The sequence below is a fragment of the Panthera tigris genome, chromosome D1, assembly GCF_018350195.1.
Source record: "Panthera tigris isolate Pti1 chromosome D1, P.tigris_Pti1_mat1.1, whole genome shotgun sequence".
NCBI lineage: Eukaryota > Metazoa > Chordata > Mammalia > Carnivora > Felidae > Panthera > Panthera tigris.
The window spans coordinates 16,261,758-16,283,611 of NC_056669.1; the positions used below are offsets into that span (position 1 = coordinate 16,261,758).

At 39.8% G+C, this 21,854-nt stretch overlaps 1 protein-coding gene across 4 annotated transcripts in view; it reads right to left on the reverse strand.

The window, feature by feature from the left end:
• Window positions 1-9,205: 9,205 nt before the first annotated feature.
• The window catches only part of DDX6 (DEAD-box helicase 6), a 36,231-nt gene continuing 23,582 nt past the window's right edge, over window positions 9,206-21,854 (reverse strand). For 3 of the 4 annotated variants that reach the window (XM_042957515.1, XM_042957514.1, XM_042957512.1), the window contains exons 10-14: window positions 20,661-20,777; window positions 19,215-19,278; window positions 15,864-15,965; window positions 14,902-15,084; window positions 9,206-13,622 (exon numbers count right to left, since the gene is read on the reverse strand). In XM_042957515.1, the coding sequence (XP_042813449.1) occupies window positions 14,909-15,084; window positions 15,864-15,965; window positions 19,215-19,278; window positions 20,661-20,777 (459 nt within the window). In that variant the 3' untranslated portion in view covers window positions 9,206-13,622; window positions 14,902-14,908. Of the gene's footprint in view, window positions 13,623-14,874; window positions 15,085-15,863; window positions 15,966-19,214; window positions 19,279-20,660; window positions 20,778-21,854 lie in introns of all 4 variants that reach the window. The other variant, XM_042957513.1, reaches the window with a different exon arrangement.

Below are 21,854 nucleotides of genomic sequence, written 5' to 3' on the forward strand. Positions count from 1 at the left end.
AGATTTGGGAGGTCTGGGTTGGGGTCGGTGATTCTGCATTTCTAACGACTTCTAGAGTGGTGTTGGTATTGCTACTCTCGGAACCCCCACTAACCAGGTCCACGCTTTCGTTAGCCAATTTAGCAAATTACGAATACTACTCAAGTCTGCTTCGGTCAAACCGTTAGTGGCTGCACCCGTATCAACGGACGTGGCTGGATCAAGTCTTATATTCTATCCCTTTCGGTCTGATATGCCTCGAATTCACTCCCATGTGTACCCCCCAGATTCTTGCTAATACAGATTAGCAAGACATTGTAACTCTTTGGTGTATAACCAGGCCTTCTACCTCTCTCACTGAGTTATTTTGGGGTCTGATGGTCATCATTGGCCGAGGGGCGATGAGAGGTGGGGCCTGAGGAGAGTCATAGCAGCTTGTGAGATAATTAGCTCTTGGGACATGGCCATTTAAAAGCCTTTACACAGGGGTGCCTGGGTGGCTCAGTCGGTTGAACATCTGACTTCAGCTCATGATCCCGCAGTTCGCGAGTTCAAGTCCCATGTCGGGCTCTGTGCTAACAGCCTGGAGCCTGCTTTGGACTCTGTGTCTGCCCCTCCCCCACTTACACTCTGTCTCCCCCTCTCTCTCAAAAATGAACAAACTTAAATAAATTTTTTTAAATAAGTAAACATTAAAAAGACAAAAGCTTTTATGTAGAGAAAAGTTTACTTCTTGGCAGGGCAGGGTTAAGGAAGGTTGGGAAAGCATGTGTCAGGGGGTGCATTTAGGGGAATTTGGAGGCTCAGGAATTTATTAAGATTTTGAGAGATTTCGTTGGCCTTATAATTAGAATTTGAAAGTTTCCCCACACCCACCTAATTCCAAGAGAGAGGCATTTGTGAGGCTTTTCAGTTAAAAACAAAAAACACTTAATTTTATTTATTTATTTATTTATTTATTTAAAAAAAATTTTTTTAACATTTATTTATTTTTGAGACAGAGAGAGACAGAGCATGAACGGGGGAGGGGCAGAGAGAGAGGGAGACACAGAATCGGAAGCAGGCTCCAGGCTCTGAGCCATCAGCCCAGAGCCCGACGCGGGGCTCGAACTCACGGACCGCGAGATCGTGACCTGAGCCGAAGTCGGACGCTCAACCGACTGAGCCACCCAGGCGCCCCACAAAAAAAAAAACCACTTAATTTTAGAATCATTTTAGATTTACAGAGAAGTTACAAAGATAATACAGAGACTTTCCATACACTCTATACCCAGCTTCCCCTATGACTAACGTTTTGCATTCATATGGCATATTTGTCACAATTGATAAACCAATATTGATACATTATTAGTAACTAAAGTCTATACTCAGATTTCCTCAGTTTTTCACTTATCCCTCTTTTTTTCCAAGATACCATCCAGGATACTAGTTTGTATTTAGTAGTAATGTTTCCCTAGGTTCCTCTTGGGTACAACAGTTTCTCAGACTTTCCTTGTTTTTTGTTTTTGTTTTTATTTAATGTAATTTACTTTTTATTTTTTTAATGTTTATTTATTTTTGAGAGAGGGAGAGAGACAGAGCAAAAGCGGGGAAGGGGCAGAGAGAGGAGACACAGAACTGGAAGCAGGCTCCAGGCTCTGAGCTGTCAGCACAGAGCCCGACACGGGGCTCGAACTCTCGAACTGCGAGATCATGACCTGAGCCAAAGCTGGACGCTTAACCGACTAGAGCCACCCAGGTGCCCTTAATGTAATTTATTTTTTTAAGTAAACTCTACACCCAACGTGGGACTCCAACTCATGAGCCAGAGACCAAGAGTAGCATGCTCTACCAACTGAGCCAGCCAGGTGCCCCAGACTTTCCTTGTCTTTTGTTGTTGTTGTTGTTGTTGTTTTTTGTTGTTGTTGTTTGTTTGCAACCTTTACTGTTTTGAGGGGTACTGGCCAAGTATGTTGTAGAATGTCCCTTAATTTGAGGTGTCTGGTATTTTTCTCATGGTTATACTCGGGTCGTGGTTTTGAGAGAGGAAGAACCACAAGAGGTGAAGTGCCATTCTCATCATGTCATATCACAGTACATGACCTTTCACGTGATCCTGACCTTGATCACCTGACCGAGGTTGTGCTTGTCAGTGTTTATTGATTTATTTTGAGAGGGAGGAAGGGAGGGAGAGAGAGAGAGAGAGAGCATGAGAGCAGAGGAGAGGGACAGAAGGAGAGGTGAAAACCCAAGTAGGCTCCACGCTCAGCATGGCCAGATGCAGGGCTTGCTTGATATCATAACCGTGGGATCATGACCCAAGCCGAAATCAGGAGTCAGATGCTCCGGGCCCCTGGATGGGTCCGTTGGTTAAGTGTCCGACTCTTTTTTAAAAAACGTTATTTATATTTTTAAATTTACATCCGAATTAGCATATAGTGGAACAATAATTTCAGGGGTAGATTCCTTAAGGCCCCTGACCCATTTAGCCCATCCCCCCTCCCACACCCCCTCCCATAACCCTCTGTTTGTTCTCCACATTTAAGAACCTCTTATGTCTTGTCCCCCTCCCTGTTTTTTATATTATTTTTGCTTCCCTTCCCTGTGTTCATCTGTCCCGTGTCTTAAAGTCCTCATATGAGTGAAGTCATATGATATTTGTCTTTCTCTGACTAATTTCGCTTAGCATAATACCTTTTCGTTCCACCCACATAGTTGTAAATGGTAAGATTTCATTCTTTTTGATTGTCAAGTAATACTCCATTGTATATATACACCACATCTTCTTTATCCATTCATCCATCGATGGGCATTTGGGCTCTTTCCATACTTTGGCTATTGTTGATAGTGCTGCTATAAACATTGAGGTGCATGTGTCCCTTCGAAACAGCACACCTGTATCCTTTGGATAAATGCCTAGTAGTGCAATTGCTGGGTCATAGGGTATTTCTATTTTTAATTTTTTGAGGAACCTCCATACTGTTTTCCAGAGTGGCTGCACCAGCTTGGATTCTCACCAGCAGTGCAAAAGTGATCCTCTTTCTCCGCGTCCTCGCCAACATCTGTTGTTGCCTGAGTTGTTAATGTTAGCCATTCTGACAGGTGTAAGGTGGTATCTCATGGTGATTTTGATTTATATTTCCCTGATGATGAGTGATGTGGAGCATTTTTTCATGTGCCGGTTGGCCATCTGGATGTCTTCTTTGGAGAAGTGTCTATTCATGTCTTTTGCCCATTTCTTCACTGGATTATTTGTTTTTTGGAGTGTCTGACTCTTGGTTTTGGCACAGGTCATGATCTCATGGTTTGTGAGTTCAAGCCCCACATCAGGCTCTGTGCTGACAGTGCAGAGCCTGCTTGGGATTCTCTCTCTCCCTTGCTCTCTGCTCTTCCCCAGTTTACACTCATTTCCTCTCTCTCAAAATAAATAAGTAAACTTAAAAAAATTTTAAAAAAACAGTCAGACACTCAATTGACTGAGCCACCCAGGCGTCTATATTATCTTTCAAAGGTATTAAAATAATAATAAAAATGTCATGTTTACCCATGTAAATTACCCTTTTTAGAGATTTTTATTTCCTTTCTGTAGATCCATATTTCCACATGATTTTATCTCATTTCGGGTTCTCCTCTAACATTTCTTATGTTGTGGGTCTGACGATAATGAATTCTTTTAGCTTCTGTATGTCTGAAAATATTTTATTTAGCCTTCATTTTTGAAATGTATTTTAATGGGTATAGAACTCAAGGTCAATGTTTTTTTTTTCTTTCAGTACTTTAAATGTTGCTCTACTGACTTCTCACTTGAATTCTTTCTGATAAGAATTCTACTCTCATTTTTATCTTTGCTCCTCTGCACATAGTGTGTGTGTGTGTGTGTGTGTGTGTGTGTGAGTAAGTGTGTGTGTGTGTGTTTCTGGCTGCTTGTAAGATTTTCCTTTATCATTAGTTTTGAGCGATTTGATTGTGATATACCTTATAGTTTTCTCCATATTTCTTGTGCTTGGGGTTTACTGAGACATTTTGGATAGCTTCTATTGTTGTGTCTTCAAGGTTACTCATCTTTTTTTTTTTTTTTTTTCTGCAGTGTCTAATCTGCTGTCAATCTGTTCAGTATATTTTTCATCTCAGACATTGTAGTTTTCACCTCTAGAAGTTTGCATGGTTTTTGTTTTTGTTTTTAACTTCTTCTGTCTCTTATGTTTTGGACTATCTGGGACAGACTTAGAATTGTTTTAATGTCCTTGTCTGGTAACTCTAATATGAGTCAATTCAGATGGACTGATAATTCTCCTTATTCTGGGTTTTACTTTTCTGCTTTTTTGCATGTTTTTTTTTTTTAAATCAGCTTCCAGATATTATGAATCTCACTTTGTTGGGTGCTACAGTTTTTATATTCCTATAAATATTCTTGAACTTTGTTCTGGGGTGAGTTATTTGGAAAGTGTTTGATTCTCTCAGGTCTTGCTTTTTAAGATTTGTGATAGTGGGACCATATCCATGCTCATTCTAAGTCTAGTTATTTCCCACTACCTTCTGAGTACTCTATCCCATGCCCCTCAAATCATGAGGTTTTCCGGTCTGCCTGGTGGGAAGGGGCACTATTCCCAACCCCATGTGAATGCTGGGCACTCTTCCCTCTAATCCTTTTGAGTGGTTTTCTTCTGCCTCAGCTAGTTTCTGCACATTCTTGGGCTGATCACTACCCAGCCAAATACTCAAGGGGACCCTCTGCACATCTCTGGAGTTCTTCTCCTGTGCAGCTCTCTCCTTTCTGGTACTCTGCCCTGCAAACTTGATCGGTTTCATCTTCTCAGAATCAGCTCTGTTTCCTCAACTGTTTGTTGGGCTCCACCTGGGTTCCCTTTTCCACATGATGGCTGGGGAACTCTTTCAGGGCAGTAAGCTGGGTGATCCATACTACAGTGTAGAACCATACTACATATGGTAGAACCATACTACAATCAGCAAGCTGGCTCATCTCATCTTCCTCATCTTCAAGTTTCACTGCCTTTCATTGGCCGGTGTCCAGCGGTCTTGAAAACTGTCACTTCATATATTGTGTATCGTTGGTTGTTGGTCATTGGCAGGAAGTGGAAGACAGCAGTCCTGCTCCCCAGTGGTCACTGGCATGTCCCTAGTTGCACGTTAATAGTTTTTAATTTCTGTTCTTCCCCTTTGTGCTCTGGGGTTCTATGTTGGCCAGAATTAAGTCAAGGAATGCAGAACTAAAATGGATATTATAAAGAGTTTATTATAAGAATTAGATTTTACTCCAGTGTTCTCAAAGTGCAGTCATTGAACCAACAGCGTCAAGAAGCAGCATTACCTGAGAGTCTGTTAGAAATGTAAATATCTAGGGGTGCCTGGGTGGCTCAGTTGGTTAAGCATCCGACTTGGGCCCAGGTCATGATCTCGTGGTTCACGACTTTGAGCCCCGTGTCAGGCTCTGTGCTGACACCTCCGAGTCTGGAGCCTGCTTCGGATTCTGCGACTCCCTCTCTTTCTGCCCCTCGTCCATTCGCACTCTGTCCCTCTCCTTCTCAAAAATAAATAAAAACATTTAAAAAAAGAAAAGAAATGTAAATATCGAGGCCCCACCACAGCCTTACTGACCCAGAAGCTCTGAAGGTGAGACTCAGCAAACTAGTGTTAATAAGCCCTCCAGGTGATACAGATGCAGGTTGAAGTCTGAGAGTCACTGCTTCACATATTGGAGGAGAGACTGGAGAAGTAATGGTTCAAATAACAGTGTTGGAAAACCAGGGGCGGGGAATCACTCATAGGCCCTCTTCAACACTAGCCTTGGTGAGCAAGTTAGTGCTTTCAGGGAAATGTGGAAGTGAGGCACATCAGCTGCTGGAATGGGATCACAGAGGGGACTGGAGTAGACGATGGAAGGCTGTTGTCTCTTCATAGCTACACTCTGTGAATTCACAGCAGAGTGGTCTGGTAACGGGTCTGGGATTGCTTCTTTAGCAGAACTAGCAATAAGGAAGGAGAGGTGGACAAGGGAGAAACAAGAAGAAGGATGCACAACAAGGAAAAAGAACAAGGGGAAACTAGAACTTTCTGGCACCTATCACCTCTGACCATGATGACCTTTATATTGTTAATGCAAGCTGCTTCAGTCCCACCTCCCAAATCTTGTGCAAATTTTCTTTGGGCCAACTCTGATCCCTAGCCAAACAGGGAAGGGGATTCTGGGAAAGGCAGGTCCAGATTAGCCCAGCAAACAATTTACAAAACCACAACCCTCCACCCTATGTTAATCTGACATTCAGTCACACTTCTTTTAACCATATTTAACTTCCAAATAAACAGCAAAATCATGTTTCTGGTTAACATACTCCATTGTTCATCAAAAAATCAAAAGCATACTCTTTTCCCAAAAGAGGATACAAATTCTTGTTTTCTATTTTGAGAAAGAGAGAAAGAGAGAGAGAGAGAGAGAGAGAGAGAGAGAGAAAATCCGAAGCAGGCTCTGCACTATCAGCACAGAGCACGATGCAGGGCTCAAACCCACGAACTGTGAGAAATAGACCTGAGCCGAACCAAGAGTCAGACACTTAGCTGACTGAGCTACCCCAGGTGCCCCAAGGATACGAATTCTTATGTCACATTATCTTCAGATGATTTCAAGCCTTTTCTAAAGTAGGTCAAAATTCCCTCTAATCTTTATTGATACATCTTAGATGGTAGAATGAGAAGAGAGAAAAAGAGAATTAGTTAATACATACCTAGTAAGCTTATAGTAAGAAATGTAACTATTATACTCATTTCTACAAGTGGTCACGTGGTCATAAATGGTATCTATAATTTCTTTCTTCCTTCTTCCACCACCCATTCCATATTTTCTTTGCCCTCTGTAAGGACCTTTGATAGTCCTGATCCCTTGCCTGGAGGAATGACCCAGACCTTCATTCCTGAAGGGTCTGGGCTAGTACTAGTCCAGCCTGTACTAAGTTGTGGTTTTCCACTTTTTGTCACATTGTATGGTAAAATTAAGAGTAGCCCCAGAAAATCTGCCGCATTCCATTCATATTCTTCCCTACCTTCTTTGTGTGATCACAACCCAATTTCCCCCTTTCAAATCTGGATCAATCACCACAAAGCAGCCCGTTGGTTTATTAGCGTAAGAAGCCCAAAGTAGGCAGAAGCCCATGTGGCAATCTCAGTTTCCAGTTTAACGGAACTTCTGCCAAGTTCTCTGGAGGGGCATTCCTCTCTTGGGAACTAAGACTGTTGGACCAGCAGAACCCAAAATTGCCTGATGGCTTGCAGGCAACATCCAATTCATGATGGGCAATTCAGGTAACTTGGTAATGCTTGGTGGTCAGCATTCAGTCCTTCCTAGGGCCCAATAGCAAGCTAGAAACTGTTTCTCAAAAGGGGGAGTAGTTTTTGTCACAGGATGACATAGCTTTTCTTCAAAATCCAAAAGGAGCCTGCCAAAGGCTCTGTACAAGCATCCCTGCCATAGGTACTTCAAGGTCACTGGATCTGCTCGATCATACAGTCTAAGAGCCATCTGTACTGCAGCTTGGACCTGGTGCAGAGCCTTCTCGTTCTGGGCCACACTTAAAAATGGCGACAATTCGGGGGCACCTGGGTGGCTCAGTCGCTTAAGTGTCCGACTTCAGCTCAGGTCACGATCTCACGGTTTGTGAGTTCGAGCCCCATGTCGGGCTCTGTGCTGACAGCCTGGAGCCTACTTCAGATTCTGGGTCTTCTCCCTTTCTCTGCTTCTCTCAACTCTGTCTCTCAAGGGTAAATAAACGTTAAAAAAAAAAAAAAAAGGCAACAATTCAGATTTCTCAGCAAATAAGTTAAAGTGACACACCCGAAGTATATATTACCTTCAAAATCCAAAGAGGCCCACTGGACATTATGTCCCTTTCTTGGCGGTAGGAGAGGCCCGATGTAGCAATTTGTCCTTCACCTAGAAAGGGATATTCAACATACCGTGGTCCTATGGATCCCTAGAATCCCACTGACGCAGGTCCATGATGTTTTGTTAAATCTATTTCCTATCCTCTAGCATGCTGGAGTTTTTATTCAAGTATCTAGGTAGATGCTATATATCCTCATCACATCCATAATATAGTGGGCCAGCATGATACCCCGTAGAATTCAGAGGTGACCAAAGTCTCTGTAGACCAGTAAGAGCAGTCATAGAGCCCTGACGTAGGACAATGAAGTCGTTATTGCTGGTTCTGCCAGTTGTATTGCTGGTCTTTGCTATGTGTGTGTGTGTGTGTGTGTGTGTGTGTGGAGTGGGGGGGGGGGGGGGGGGAGGACCCGGGAAGTATTCAACACATCAATAACTACATACCAGGCCTTAAGAGGATGTGATTTTCTCCAGAAAAAGAACAAAAAAGCACTTGTGGGATAGCAGTTGAAGTCATCATAATCCACTATCAATCTCTATAATCCATTTGTCTTCTGCATAAACCAAACGCACAGGTGTTGAAAGATACGGTAGGAACAACTAATGTTTCAACTTTCAAGTCTGTTGGAGGCACTTTTACAATTTTATCTTTGCTCTTTAGATGGGAAGGTTGATGTCACGTCCCCCTACATTTCCTCACACACACTGTATTGTAGTGAAAGAAGATTTACAACTTTGCTGTAGCTGAGCTTTCAAACCAGGTAATAAGCCCTTCAATTTTTTCAAAATTGTTATGGCATTCCATGAACACAGCACACCTCAAATTTCTTTCATCAGCATTTTTGCAGCTTTTGGCATACAATTCTTGCACACTTTTTGTTAGTTATACCTATTTTGTTTGGAGGTTGGGACAAAGCCGTGTGTTCAGCTGTAAGTATCTAAATTTCTCATTTAGGTCTTTGATTTCTTTCATCAGTGTTGTGCGCTTCTAAACCTACGAATTCTGTTCATACTGTTAGATTCACTCCTAAGTAAACTTCGTGGGTACGTTTAGCTTTACTGAAACATCTGATACCTCGCTTCCATGTAGCACGGACTAACATCTCTCCAAATGATTACTATCTTGGTTCAGTTTAGGTAACGAGAACTGAAAAACTGAAATGAAGGTGGTAGGACATTTTCTACGCTGAATGAGGGTGCCCACTCCGATTTTATTCAACTGGGCTTACAGAAGTAGTGCTGGGAAGGTCTTAACGCCTCATCATGTGAATTACTTTAGTAAAATGTTCTCAAATGCAAGCATTCCTAAACACACACACACACACACACACACATACATACATACACACACACACATTTGGAGTTCCAGTGGGCTTTTATTGAGATAAATTAACAAAAACCAAGATTTTATCAACCATTTTTTTCTGAACCTTCTAAACTCAGCAGAGACTCTGGTCCATATATGTGTACATACAACATAACACATCCCAACAAAAACAGAGTCCCACCGGAACATTTGCCAATTAACAAAAAGCCAATTTTCCCTTTCCCCGAATGTTTTCAAAATTTTGAGTCCCCACTGTTCGCTTCTCAGTGGAACTGGTCCCTTGTGGCTAGGGACATTAGAATTCCATTCCATTTTTACTGAACAAAAAAATATTTTTTCAAGTTTTAGTTTTGTTTCAAAAAAGGGAAGTGACTTTGTTTTCTCCAGGCACCCCTCCCACACAACCACTGGTTAAAATACAGTAGCCTGTATCTTAGTAACCCAGCCCCTACCCCCTCCCTTTCCCTGCCCAGTATTGTCTACTGGAGAATTTAAACACACTTCTGCTGGAATCTGTCAGCTGTGGAGGGGCAGAGTCCAGGTGCCAGGCTAGCTCCCTCTAACCTCATGAACTGTTATAACCTTTGGACACTTAACTCTTTACCCCAAAGATGAGTTTTTTACACCAGAGGTTTTTCTTTGGGAGTTTTAAAAAGCAATTCTTAAGGATATAAAGTAGGATACAAGCTCACCAAAGTCCACTTAAGTTCACCTAAAAGTTGACTGACTTCAGCTCCCATGAAGCCAAAATTTTGCTGGACAAAAGTGTTTTGTCACAAAATGATTCCACAGTAACAATTTTTAACATACACAAAACATTGAAAAAAGTAGCAAATTAAAATAACATGGCTTAGTTCCCCCAAAATTATTTCATTTTTACTCATCTATAAGGTCAGGAGTGTGGCTAAAGGCCATTTCTGATGAGGTTATGAGCTTCCAAAGTGTTTCTAAATCCTTAGTGCAGACACCCTCCCTTTTGGGGCATAGTAACCTCCCTCCCACCCCTATTAAAAAAAAAAAAAAAAAGAAAAGAAAAGAAAAAGAAAAAAAAAAAAAACTAAACAAAGTGATCAGAATGAGATGTTTTGATTCCAACCAATTTACACTCAAGGCTTTGTGCTGAATTGTCTGGTTCTGACCCAAGCATGATGGTATCAAACACAAAGCACACAGCAAAGGAAAGATGCTCCCATCTCATTCTGAAAAAAATAATATTGATAACCAATTGCCTCCCCCCTCCCTCCAGCCACTGGGGCCCGCCCATATGATGATGCTGGGACCAACTTGAAAATAATTAAGAGACATATTTAGATTTCCTTCTCCCTTAACTTCTTCCCATGGAAGATCATTTTAGAATAAGTTTATTCCATTCCCAAAGGAAAGCCAAGAAAGTTTCTCCATCAGAATATATGGGAAGAGAAAAACTAAACAGGCCCAGAGGCATCAAGGTGTGTAACGATCCATAAACCATTACACAACTACTACACCACAGGCAAAACCATGAGTTGGACATAATTTAAGTATTAAAAATAGGGAAGTCTCACTCAAATGAACCACTGGAAAAAAAATACCGCCGTTACTTAAAACAGCCAATATTGGAAAAGAACACAAAAACAATTTCCAGTAACAATACCCCTTAATAGCCGGGGGGGGGGGGGGGGGGGGTGTTAAAAAAAAAAAAAAAAAAAGAAAAGAAAAAAGAGACTAGGCTTTGACCTAGTCTTTAGAGCATCTTTCCATTTAGCAATTCCTATTCAAGAGTCAAGCACCAAAACTGGACAGCTGCCTCTACAGGACTGTGTCCAATAGTGGTGTCCCAGATAGTTTAAGTGCCACTCCTCATCAGAGGCTATATACTTCAGTAATACTTTCAGTTAAGTCTGTGCTTTAAGAGGGACCCACAGGCATGTGGCACCAGGCACAGTCTGAGGATGGCAAAGGAGACTGCGCGGTTTGTTGTCACCCACACACTCTCTAGCGAGATACCAATTTGCATTTACAAGCTTTTCTTCTATAATGAATGATCCCTCTTATCTCGCCAGAGGTGGGGGAGAAAGAGAGAGCTGCATCAGTACAAGGACAAGATTTTTTGGTCAAAAGTTGATGCCTTCTAAATTCCCTCCCCCACCCCTCCCTGGAAGAAAATGATTCCTTAATTAGGGTTTGTATTTAGTAACCAACATTGGCTGGAAAGAACATAGCTTGGATACCAAATATTTGAGCTTATTCTTTTTGGGGTTTGTACTGTGCAGCTCTTGCTACAGTTTTTTAAGGAGTTAGGGCTATGTCTGATCAGGAGGCATCTGCAGGATTTTGATCCTAAGGAGTTTTGGGTGAGTCACAAATAGTTTTGCTTAGAACTAGGCAAGAGTCAAAAAAAAAAAAAGCAACTTTGAATAATTGATTTCTTTACCCAGATGAGTTAAGCACGAAAGCGTATGCAGGATTTACCTTGTAATATTTTAGGGTCTGGAAAAAAATGCAGTATGGAAATCAGGTATTTTTCATATTATTTTTTTGCTTTTTTTTAAAACCCTAGATGCCTCCTGACTGACCTAGTACACTGGGTTAAAAGGGAATTAAAAACATTAAAAAAAAAAAGTTCACTGGTTTTGATTCATCTCACTCCTTTTGCCTGGAGATCAGGCCAAACATCAAGCATGTTGGGAGGGGCACAATTTAAAGCAACACTATTAACTGTAAAGCATTTGCCAGCAATTTACAATGCAAAATGACAGATAATTCTTGTCACAAAGCAAGAGGATGGCAAGCAGCTTTCTGTAGCATGAAAGTTAACAGCTCTCAGGAGTTGCCCATTCCTGGAAGTTTATGGATCAAGGTGGGCGGAGGGCAACACACTTACAGAGTACAGGAAGTGATCCACAGAAAGTAAGCTCCAGAACTGCTAACGTTACCAAAGCTGGTACTGGCTAGTATTCTGAAATGCAAATCCATGCTTTGTACATACACTGCTCAGACACTGCCACTCAACTGAATCCCCACACTGCAAGGGAGATTAATCTTTGTCCCCTTTTGCTGAGCTTGAAAAGTTCCTCAAACTTTTTTTAAGGGGGAAGAAGCAAAATCAGAGAGAGCTTCTCAAAACTAGCATCCTGAATCGGAGGTTTTCGAAGTTTCCTTGCTCTCTCTCGCAGGTGTTCTCCAAAGGTATCAGATGATACAGTGTGGCAGCAAACAGTGAATCCCAGACTTCTGGGTCCCTCTTCCAACACAGGGTCCCCACAGAGGTCTGCTCTCTACAGCAAGAGGCCAAAAGTACTTTTTAGAATTTAGTGTTGCGGAAAACTGAGCCCCTCTCATCTTTAGCTGCTCCCATAATCACTCTAATCCCCTTAATCCCAGCAACCTTCATCCAAAAAAAAAATATATATATATGTATATATATATATGAACCCAGAAAAAAACTTATTTACAAAGTTTATACAAGTATACACACCCAATTTTCTATGGGACACGCTCTGCCACGGAGGAAAGAGGGTCAAGGCTCTGACATGTCTACACATCAAGTGCCATAACTGCTAATGGAAGCGTATGTAAACCAGTCTTTAGTGTTCTGCTATAGAGCACAAAGGCGTGTCATATGGCTCCTGCAATGATAGACTGCTCTTTCCTTTGGGAGCGATGATGTTGGAATCTACTCAGCCCAGAAGAAATCTTTACTTGGGATTGTTTTTTTTTTTTTAAATACATGTATTTACAGTGCGGATGAACTGCAGTTGCATATCAACTCCTCCACATAAACGAAAAGAAAATGGTGTTTAACATTACTAATATGTTTCATCTTCCAGCCCTGGGCTTGAGTACTGGGTAAAAAGGGAAGGGAGAGACTTCAACTTGAAACCAAAATGAAAAGACAAAAAATTTTTAAAAGATAGGAAAAAGAAAAAAGAAAAAAAGCAAAGAATTACTATGTTGATTCCTTGGGCTGTGTCTAAAAGATGATACTCTGAATGGTCTCATAGCATAAGGCACTTCGCACAAATAAGTAATAAGCTCTTCAGGCTTAAAAAACGGATGAGTAATTAGGGAGAAGTTGAAATGCACTCAAGAGTCAGCTGTTGGAGAATTTTGAAATTGTAGACAAGCTTGTGTGTTCATCAAGATTCTTCTCTTTTTAGGGTTTCTCCCCTTCTCTTCTTTCTCCTCCTTCCTTGTCCCCCTTCCCCAGAAAACATTTTTTAAAAACCAGCAGTTAGTGCAACTAATGTTCAGTCAGCACACAGTGCAAACAAGTGGAACAAAAAAGGTAAATTCCTTCTTTTCAGCTTTTTCTCTTCACCAGTTAAAAAAAGAAAAAAATGTCTGAGCTCTTTTAAGTCTTCATAGTTCCAAAATAAAAGAAGATGAAAAACCCACAAAGAGAAGAGCATCCCCCCCAAACGATGTGTCACAGATCCAAACGAGCCTTCTGTAGTTTGTCAAAGCCTAAAGAAAGAAGGAAGAAACCTAAAATTAACTTTTGTGAAAGCAACGAACTAGGGTACCTACTTTTTCACAATCTCCATCCCAAATGCTCTTAGTAGCTTCTACTGAGCCTATGCCTCCCACAGAATCCATTTAGGATGAAGGAATTTCTGCTAGGCATCCCAGAGATAGAATGAGAGCCTGAAAGTTCTGGTATCCAAAACAAATAAAATCAAGAATTTTTTTTTTTTTTTTTTAACCTTCCACGAACTCAACAGCCTACCAATACACCAGCAAACATTGCCTACTTTTAGGTTTGCCTGAGGGCTTTGTGTTTGACATTCCAATTAAGGAGGGGAGGGGAAAGACTAAAGCGAAGAGAGGATCTTAGAAACTTAAAAATAACAGGTAAAAGGTTTATTGCTAATTTGGAAACAATCATCTCTCAAATCAGATTTTCCTTACAAAAAAAAACCTGCAAAATAGCCTATATTCCTTTATGTTGAGCTTTCTTTTGAGCATCAGTATTAGAGCCTGATAGTTGATAGTCATCAAACAATGAAATGAAATGGTGCAGGAAACCAGAGTGGGCAGTTAAAAAAAAAGACAATTATCCTCACAGCCTGATTACACATTTGGCAATGAGGCAGTGTAGGGTAATTTAACCTGATTTATTAAGGAGGTGCCTTGCCCGGGTGGCTCAGTGAGTTAAGCGGCCAACTTAGGGCCAGGTCATGATCTCCCTCGGTTCATGAGTTCGAGCCCCATGTCGGGCTCCGTGCTGACAGCCTGGAGCCTGCCTCAGATTCTGGGTCTCCCTCTCTCTCTGCCCCTCCCCTGCTCACATGCACACACTCTCTCTCAAAAATAAACTTAAAAAAAAAAAAAAATTTTTAACCCGATTTATTAAGGTGGCCAGTAGAAATTAAGAGTGATGCTAACAACAGAGAGATGACTGAGTGATAAAGGAAAGACAAGAAATATTTTCATATTCAAACCGCTAAAAAAGATTCTTTGCTTTCATTATTTTGGAAGTATGGGTTTGTCTTAAGTACTCCTCATATATCACATTATACAGGAAGACTGCATTCGAGAACAGCATTTACAGATTCTCTAATGAGACCACAACTTCACCCAAGCAACAGGTCCCAGTTCATTTATTTATGCCAACTGGTGTTTTACTCTATCATTGCTTTTATATGTAGCGCCACATGAGATTTTCCCCAGGAAAGAGGATTTTGGTTTCTTTCTTTTCTTTAAACATTACACTCACTTAGCTACTGTTCTGTCAGGTACGCACATGCTTGTTAAGGTTTCTCATCTTCTACGGGCTCGCTATGGTATTCTGCCACATACAGACTCTTGTCAATGTTGCTTGGGATCGGTTTAATTTCTGTTCCCAGCTGCTCCTCAATACTTTTCAGGTTGAAGCGATCATCATATGTGATCAAGTTGATGGCTAAGCCAAGATGACCAAAGCGACCTAAAGAAAAACAGTTTTTAATAAAAATGAGTTAAATATGAGAATCGATGTGTGCACGCAAGTCTATTAGTGGCAAAACCATACAGGACTGTTTTTGTTCACTGCCACTGTGAGTGTACGAAACCACTTATGGTCTCATACACACATTACAACTTTGTTTCACGCCCTAAGTAGTACCCTCATTTACCTTTTTCAAATGACAAAACAGATGCTCATTTATGTCAAAAGTTGCCACAAAACATCAACAGTAGTTTGCACCACCTGAGAAAAGCATGCCTGTCATGCTTTATACACACACACACACACACACACACACACACACACACACACATATATATATATGCGCTTAAATTTTCCCTCACCTTAAGCATATATAAAGTTATTTTAACTTTTCTTAAATGCTCTAGAATACAAATCAGTTTTAAATATCAAACAACTAAATTAGTTTTAATTCACTGTTCTCACTGCTAGTATACTCTATTTCACAAAAGAACAGAATTTAGTGATTACGCTTCTCAAAACACTTCCATGAAGAACATCTTCCTGGGGTGCCTGGGTGGCTCAGTCGGTTGAGCGTCCGACTTCGGCCCAGGTCACGATCTCGCGGTCCGTGGGTTCGAGCCCTGCATTGGGCTCTGTGCTGACAGCTCGGAGCCCGGAGCCTGTTTCGGATTCTGTGTCTCCCTCTCTCTCTGACCCTCCCCTGTTCATACTCTGTCTCTCTCTGTCTCAAAAATAAATAAACATTAAAAAAAGAAGAACATCTTCCTTTTCCTCACCTGATCTTCCAATACGATGGAGATAGGTCTCTGCCAGCTTTGGGAAGTCAAAGTTTATTACCACATTCACAGCTTGTATATCAATACCTCGGGTAAACAAATCTTAAAAAAGAAAGAGAGAATCTCCATTATATCTTTCAATTTAAGCATGTTTCTTGGTACCACAATACTCTTTAAGATGTCTTTCTAGTGCAACCTAAGTTTTAATTCATTAGGTATTTTAAATGTACTTGCAAATTACTAGCATTATCTTTACTGCACATTATCATAAATAATTTTCTGCTAGCCAAGTTACCTTTTCCTAAGTCCCATAAATTTTTTTTGAAACGGTGTAAGGTAACTGCAAATGCAGGAAGAGATCAGAATGACTGTTAAGCTACAAACTCATTATAAATGAGTCTCAGGAGTAACCAGTAATTTTTAGTATTCAATCCAAGATCAAAATAGATTAACCAAGAATACTGTGAAAAGGAGAGATAAGCCACTACGAGTAATTCCTTACACTTTTAGAATTCATTCATCTCATTCTAAGTGATTTACAAGTCTGAGGTTAGCGCCAAGGCCACACCTTCTCTTTTCTAGTTCCCCAATTACTACGCTAATTTAGGCTATGAAAACTACAAGTAGCAACAATTACAATAGACTAATAACTAGGTTTTAGGGCTTCCATCAGTTCCACACTCCAAAATAATCCACAATGGTGACTACTGTTTCCAAAACACCGCTTTGAATTTGTAACTCATTAATTTGCCTCTGGATAAAATGCAAGATTGACATACAAGGTCCTCCACCCTACACGTGTTGATCCTCATATACTTCTCTAACACGTGTCCTCAAACCCCCTCCATGAAATTCATCCACTTATCTTTCCTTAAATGCATGTTCTTGAAGCCCTCTATGGATCATGTTTTATACCAGTCCCCTAACCGAAAACTCCTTATTCAAGTCTAAAACTTACACAGTTTACGAAGCCAGTTAAAATTCCAGCTCTTCTCAGATCACCACAGCTAATTAATTTCCTTTCCTGTGAAAATTTAGGACTTTTTTCCTACACACACCTCACATTTGCAAATTACCTTTACCCCCTTGTAGACCCAACCCGAAGGCTGTTTTAATAAAGTTTTACTGGTCGGGCTCTGGGCTGATGGCCTGGAGCCTGCTTCCGATTCTGTGTCTCCCTCTCTCTCTGCCCCTCCCCCATTCATGCTCTGTCTCTGTCTCAAAAATAAATTAAAAAAAAATAAAATAAAATAAAAAAAATAAAGTTTTACTGCCACAGGACCATGCCTGTGTGTTTATGTGCTGTTTAAGGGTGTTTTTAAGCTAGAATGGCAGAGCTGAGTAACTTGTTTCAGAGACCTTATGGTATACGAGGTCTAAAATACCTACTATCTGGCACTTTAAAGAAAAAGGTTGCAGGGCCTGCTTTAGACTCTCAAGGTTGTTAAAATTATCTCTGATTAAACCATTGGTCCTTGAAATAAAGAGTGATACTTCGCATGTATTTATACACTTTGTACACATACGTCATTCAGTACTCATTTAATGACATTAAACACTCTTCTGTTTTCTGTCTGCACATGCTGAATTTGCTTAACAACTCTCAACATTTCATCAATGAACTAGTTCCTTTTCTACATTATAGGTTCCCCAAGGGCAGGGAGTATGTGTGTATATATCTGAAAATTTTTAATTATGGTAAAATATACATAAAACTGAGGAGTAATATTTTTCCAGCACCAACTAACTAAATACCTGGCAGAATATTGGTTGAATATCAAAAACTATTTTTGAATAAATAAAACACATATTTGTTCAGAATTGGTTTAAAGCATTCTCATTTTACAGATTTAAAAAAAGGCATAAAAGAAAAGCATGACTTGTTCAAGGTCGTATGATTACAGGTTAAAAAGGGTAGGACTTGAACCCTAATCTTAAAATTCTAAAAGTCTATGCTTCAATTTTGTGTCAGGCTCTCTCTCTGCCCCTCCCCTGCTCACGCTCTCTTTCTCTCTCTCAAAAACAAACCAACATTAAAAAAATTTTTTAAACAAAAATAAAAATTCTAGAAGTCTAATATCCTTTCCATTTATTTCAATATAAAGGTTAGAACTGCTGATAAAGTAAACATACATGTATTAATTCACAGTTGTATTGTTAGCTAGAAGACAGAAAAAGGTAAACTGGAAGCACCAAGGATACCTGATAGTCTTTTTTTGGTTCTTGTAGATTAGCAAATTCAATATTCCGTTAGTAAAAATTTGGAGTTTATTTCTAGAGCAGCATTTTAACAAATTCAAATTGTGAACTACTCTACATTTTGATCTGGATGATAGTTGTATGGGTGTATACATATGCAAAAAGTCACTGAGGGGTGCCTGGATGGCTCAGTCGGTTGAGTGTCTGACTGCGGCTCAGATCGTGATTTCGTGGTTCTTGGGTTCGAGCCCCACATCGGGCTCTGTGCTGACAGCTCAGAGCCTGCAGCCTGCTTCCGATTCTGTCTCTGGCTCTCTCTGCCCCTCCCTCACTTGTGCTCTGTCTCTAAAATAAATAAACATTAAAAAAGTTTTTTTATATGTAAAAAAAGTCACTGAATGATATCCTTACAATTACTGTATTTCTCTGTGTATGTGTACCTCAATTACAGAAAAAAATCCTTGGGCCGCCTGATTTGTGGGTTCAGGCTCCACATCAGGTTCTGTGCTGATAGCTCGGAGCCTGGAGCCTGCTCCAGATTCTGTGTCTCCCTCTCTGTCTGCCCCTCCCCTGCTGTCTCTCTCTCTCAAAATTAAACACTAAAAACAAATTTTTTTTTAAATCCAGATTCTTCTCTACCCAGAAGCCTAGTTTAGATGATTAATCTCATACCAATACTAAGATTGTACTTCCAGTGTAGAGATGGAAGGATACTCATTGTCTGTTCTGAATGTCCACCTGGCTCCCGAGTTAAAGTTCAGTACACTAAATACACACCAAAATACAGACTAGTCTGTTTCTGGCAAAAAAATTAAGAGACCACAGTAAATAATTTCCAAAACATAGTTTCTTAATGTTAATTTATTTTGCGTGTACTACATACATCTCATTCCTGTATGCTAAGGTTATTCAGAAAACACACAAATTCCACAGCTGTTTAAAAGACAGAGATGAGGTATGAGCGCCAACAAGTGTTCTGCAGTTTCAGATATGGAAACTAGTTTCAGGAATTAAGCTCATTTCAACTTCAGAAATTCCAGAAATAGTATTAGGGTGAGCTGAACTCTGTCACAGACTCTGATGGAAGATATGGATAGAGAAAGCAGAGCAGAACTAAAGAGAAAACCAAGGGATAAATACGGAAATACTTACCAGTGCAAACAAGATTGCGGCATAAGCCATTTCGGAAATCATGAAATACACGATTTCGATGTTCCTAGGAACAAAGTAATGCACTTAGTTTGTTTAAATCTCATACACATAGCCCTAATTTTCCCATCATTAATTTCTCCTATCCAAACAGTTTAGTATACCCGAAATTTACACAAATGAGAGAGGAGCCAATTCAAAACCCATAAGTTAAAAACAAAAGATAAAAAAGTTAACCATACATTAGTTTCCCACGGGAATTAATGAGCAACTAAAACATATTTTAATACGTATCTTCATGTACCATTTATCTTAACTCTTAAGGGTATTTTTTATCTTTTTTTGCTGGGTTTTAAGCAACAATTTTCACCATGTTTTTGTGTTATCTATTTTTTCAATGTTTCAAACAGAAAATGACAGAAGTTTGGCTTGATCTAAACATCTACTACTTGTCTTTTGAGTTACCTGTATGCAAAAACAAAAATTTACTTTTCAATTAAAATACAAAAATGAAAACACATACATAATGACTCTAAAAAAAGTGAAATAAATCTATCATCTGGCAAACTCATCTTTCCTTTCATTCAAAGCAACATTCTTCCAGTTGGAAATATTCTCTACACCTTAATACATTCATTTCCTGTGACAATTTCTAATATTAGGGTCCACATGATGATATCTGATCCATTTTCAAGCTGCTTTGAAAACCGTATGTGTGCTGATTAACTTAAGCTCTTAATCTGTTAGTCTACAGGAACTGCTTTCTTTCACAAAATTTCACAATGTTTAATTAGCACACACACAAAAATCTTATTTTTATAGTTCTGCGTTTCTTTAAACCCTTGATTTAGTTCTAAAATTTAGAGATTGTGCCCTTAAGGCAAACAGTGAAGAAAAACATAAGGGCTGAGGTACATAAATTAAAAATCTAGAGCAGTGTTATCCAATAGAACCTTCTGCAATGATGGAAGTGTTCTATATCTGTACTTTCTAAAACTGTAGTTGCTAGTCACATGTAACATGGCACTTAAAATGTGGTTAGTGTGACAGAGGAACTAAATTTTAAACTTTAATTTTAACTCCTTTAATTGCCACATGTGACTAGTGGTTACTGTATTAAACAGTGCAAATCTGCATTACCTGGGAAAGGGAGTAAAATCTCCTATTTGTATCATGCTCAATAGTTTACAATAGTTACTCATTTATAAACTCATTTATAAACTATCTCCATCTTCCTAACAACCTTGTGAGGGAAGAGTGTGTATACCATGTTTTATAGCCAGAAAACTGAACCACGGAGGTCACAGTGAAAGGTCCCTTGCTTACTAAGGAATAATTCATTCTTATGTTTAGGACATATGGAGGAGCATTAAAACAAAAAACAGAATCCAAGAAATACTTAGAAAAAGATTTTTAAAATCCGCACACAAGTTCTAGTTTTATACTCACCTGCCTCATTTTAGCATGGATATAGAAGCAAGAATAACCCAGTTGAGAAATCTTCTTGGCTAGCAATTCAACTCGCTGAGAGGAGTTACAGAAAATGATCGACTGGTTTATCTGAAGCTAAAGGGAAAAAAAAAAAAGATACGAGAAAGAAAAACAAAAACCTTCATCTTACTTTGCCAAATCTTGAAAATAGTGACCGATAGATGTTAAAAATACGGTCTAAGACTTAGAATCTCATGACACAAGAGAGATGCAAAATTGTAAAAATCATCAAGACTAAAACACATTCAATTCTCATTATATGCAGTAATTATGTTCTATAAAGTTGCCACAAACACTGGATATGTGAAAAAAACAAAAAATACTGAACACGTGAATACAAAACCACTGCTCCCAGGAGAGATAAAGGATTAGGTTCCTGTGAGCCTCTAGTCACATCTTTTTCACCAATCCATCAACAGATAATCTTATGTGTGTTGCTATTCAAAGACCCCTTATTTACTCATGGCCAACAGTGTAACTCCTGCCTGGCTGTAAAGAGTTTATCCAATACACATTTTCTCTGCAAGGCACATCAGTCTTCTTGTGCTTAGGGGAGACGGAGAGCACTAAGCTTAGGAGCCATTTAAAACCGTGAAATAGGGGCGCCTGGGTGGCTCAGTCGGTTAAGCGTCGACTTCGGCTCAGGTCATGATCTCGCGGTTTGTGAGTTCAGGCCCCGCGTCGGGCTCTGTGCTGACAGCTCAGAGCCTGGAGCCTGTTTCAGATTCTGTGTCTCCCTCTCTCTCTGACCCTCCCCCGTTCATGCTCTGTCTCCCTCTGTCTCAAAAATAAATAAATGTTAAAAAATAAATAACTAAATAAAACCATGAAATAAACAAAAACCAAAACAAAGCATTAAAATGCAAAAAATGTGGCATTAATGTGGCACAGACTACAAGAAAGACAAGTATGAGAGCTGAAATAAGAAGGCAGTGTGTCACCTTGGTCAATCTCAGTTGGGATTATGCACAACTGCTGTTATTTTCCATTGTACTACTAGTATCCACAAATGACTTCAGTAGCACGTGCGTATTGATCACAAGTTACAAATAAATTTTGGGGAGCAGCCAAATTTGCAAATACAGAATATGCAGATAATGAAGAGCAACTATAAAATCAAGGTCAAATTATTTTAGGATTTAATTAAACGTA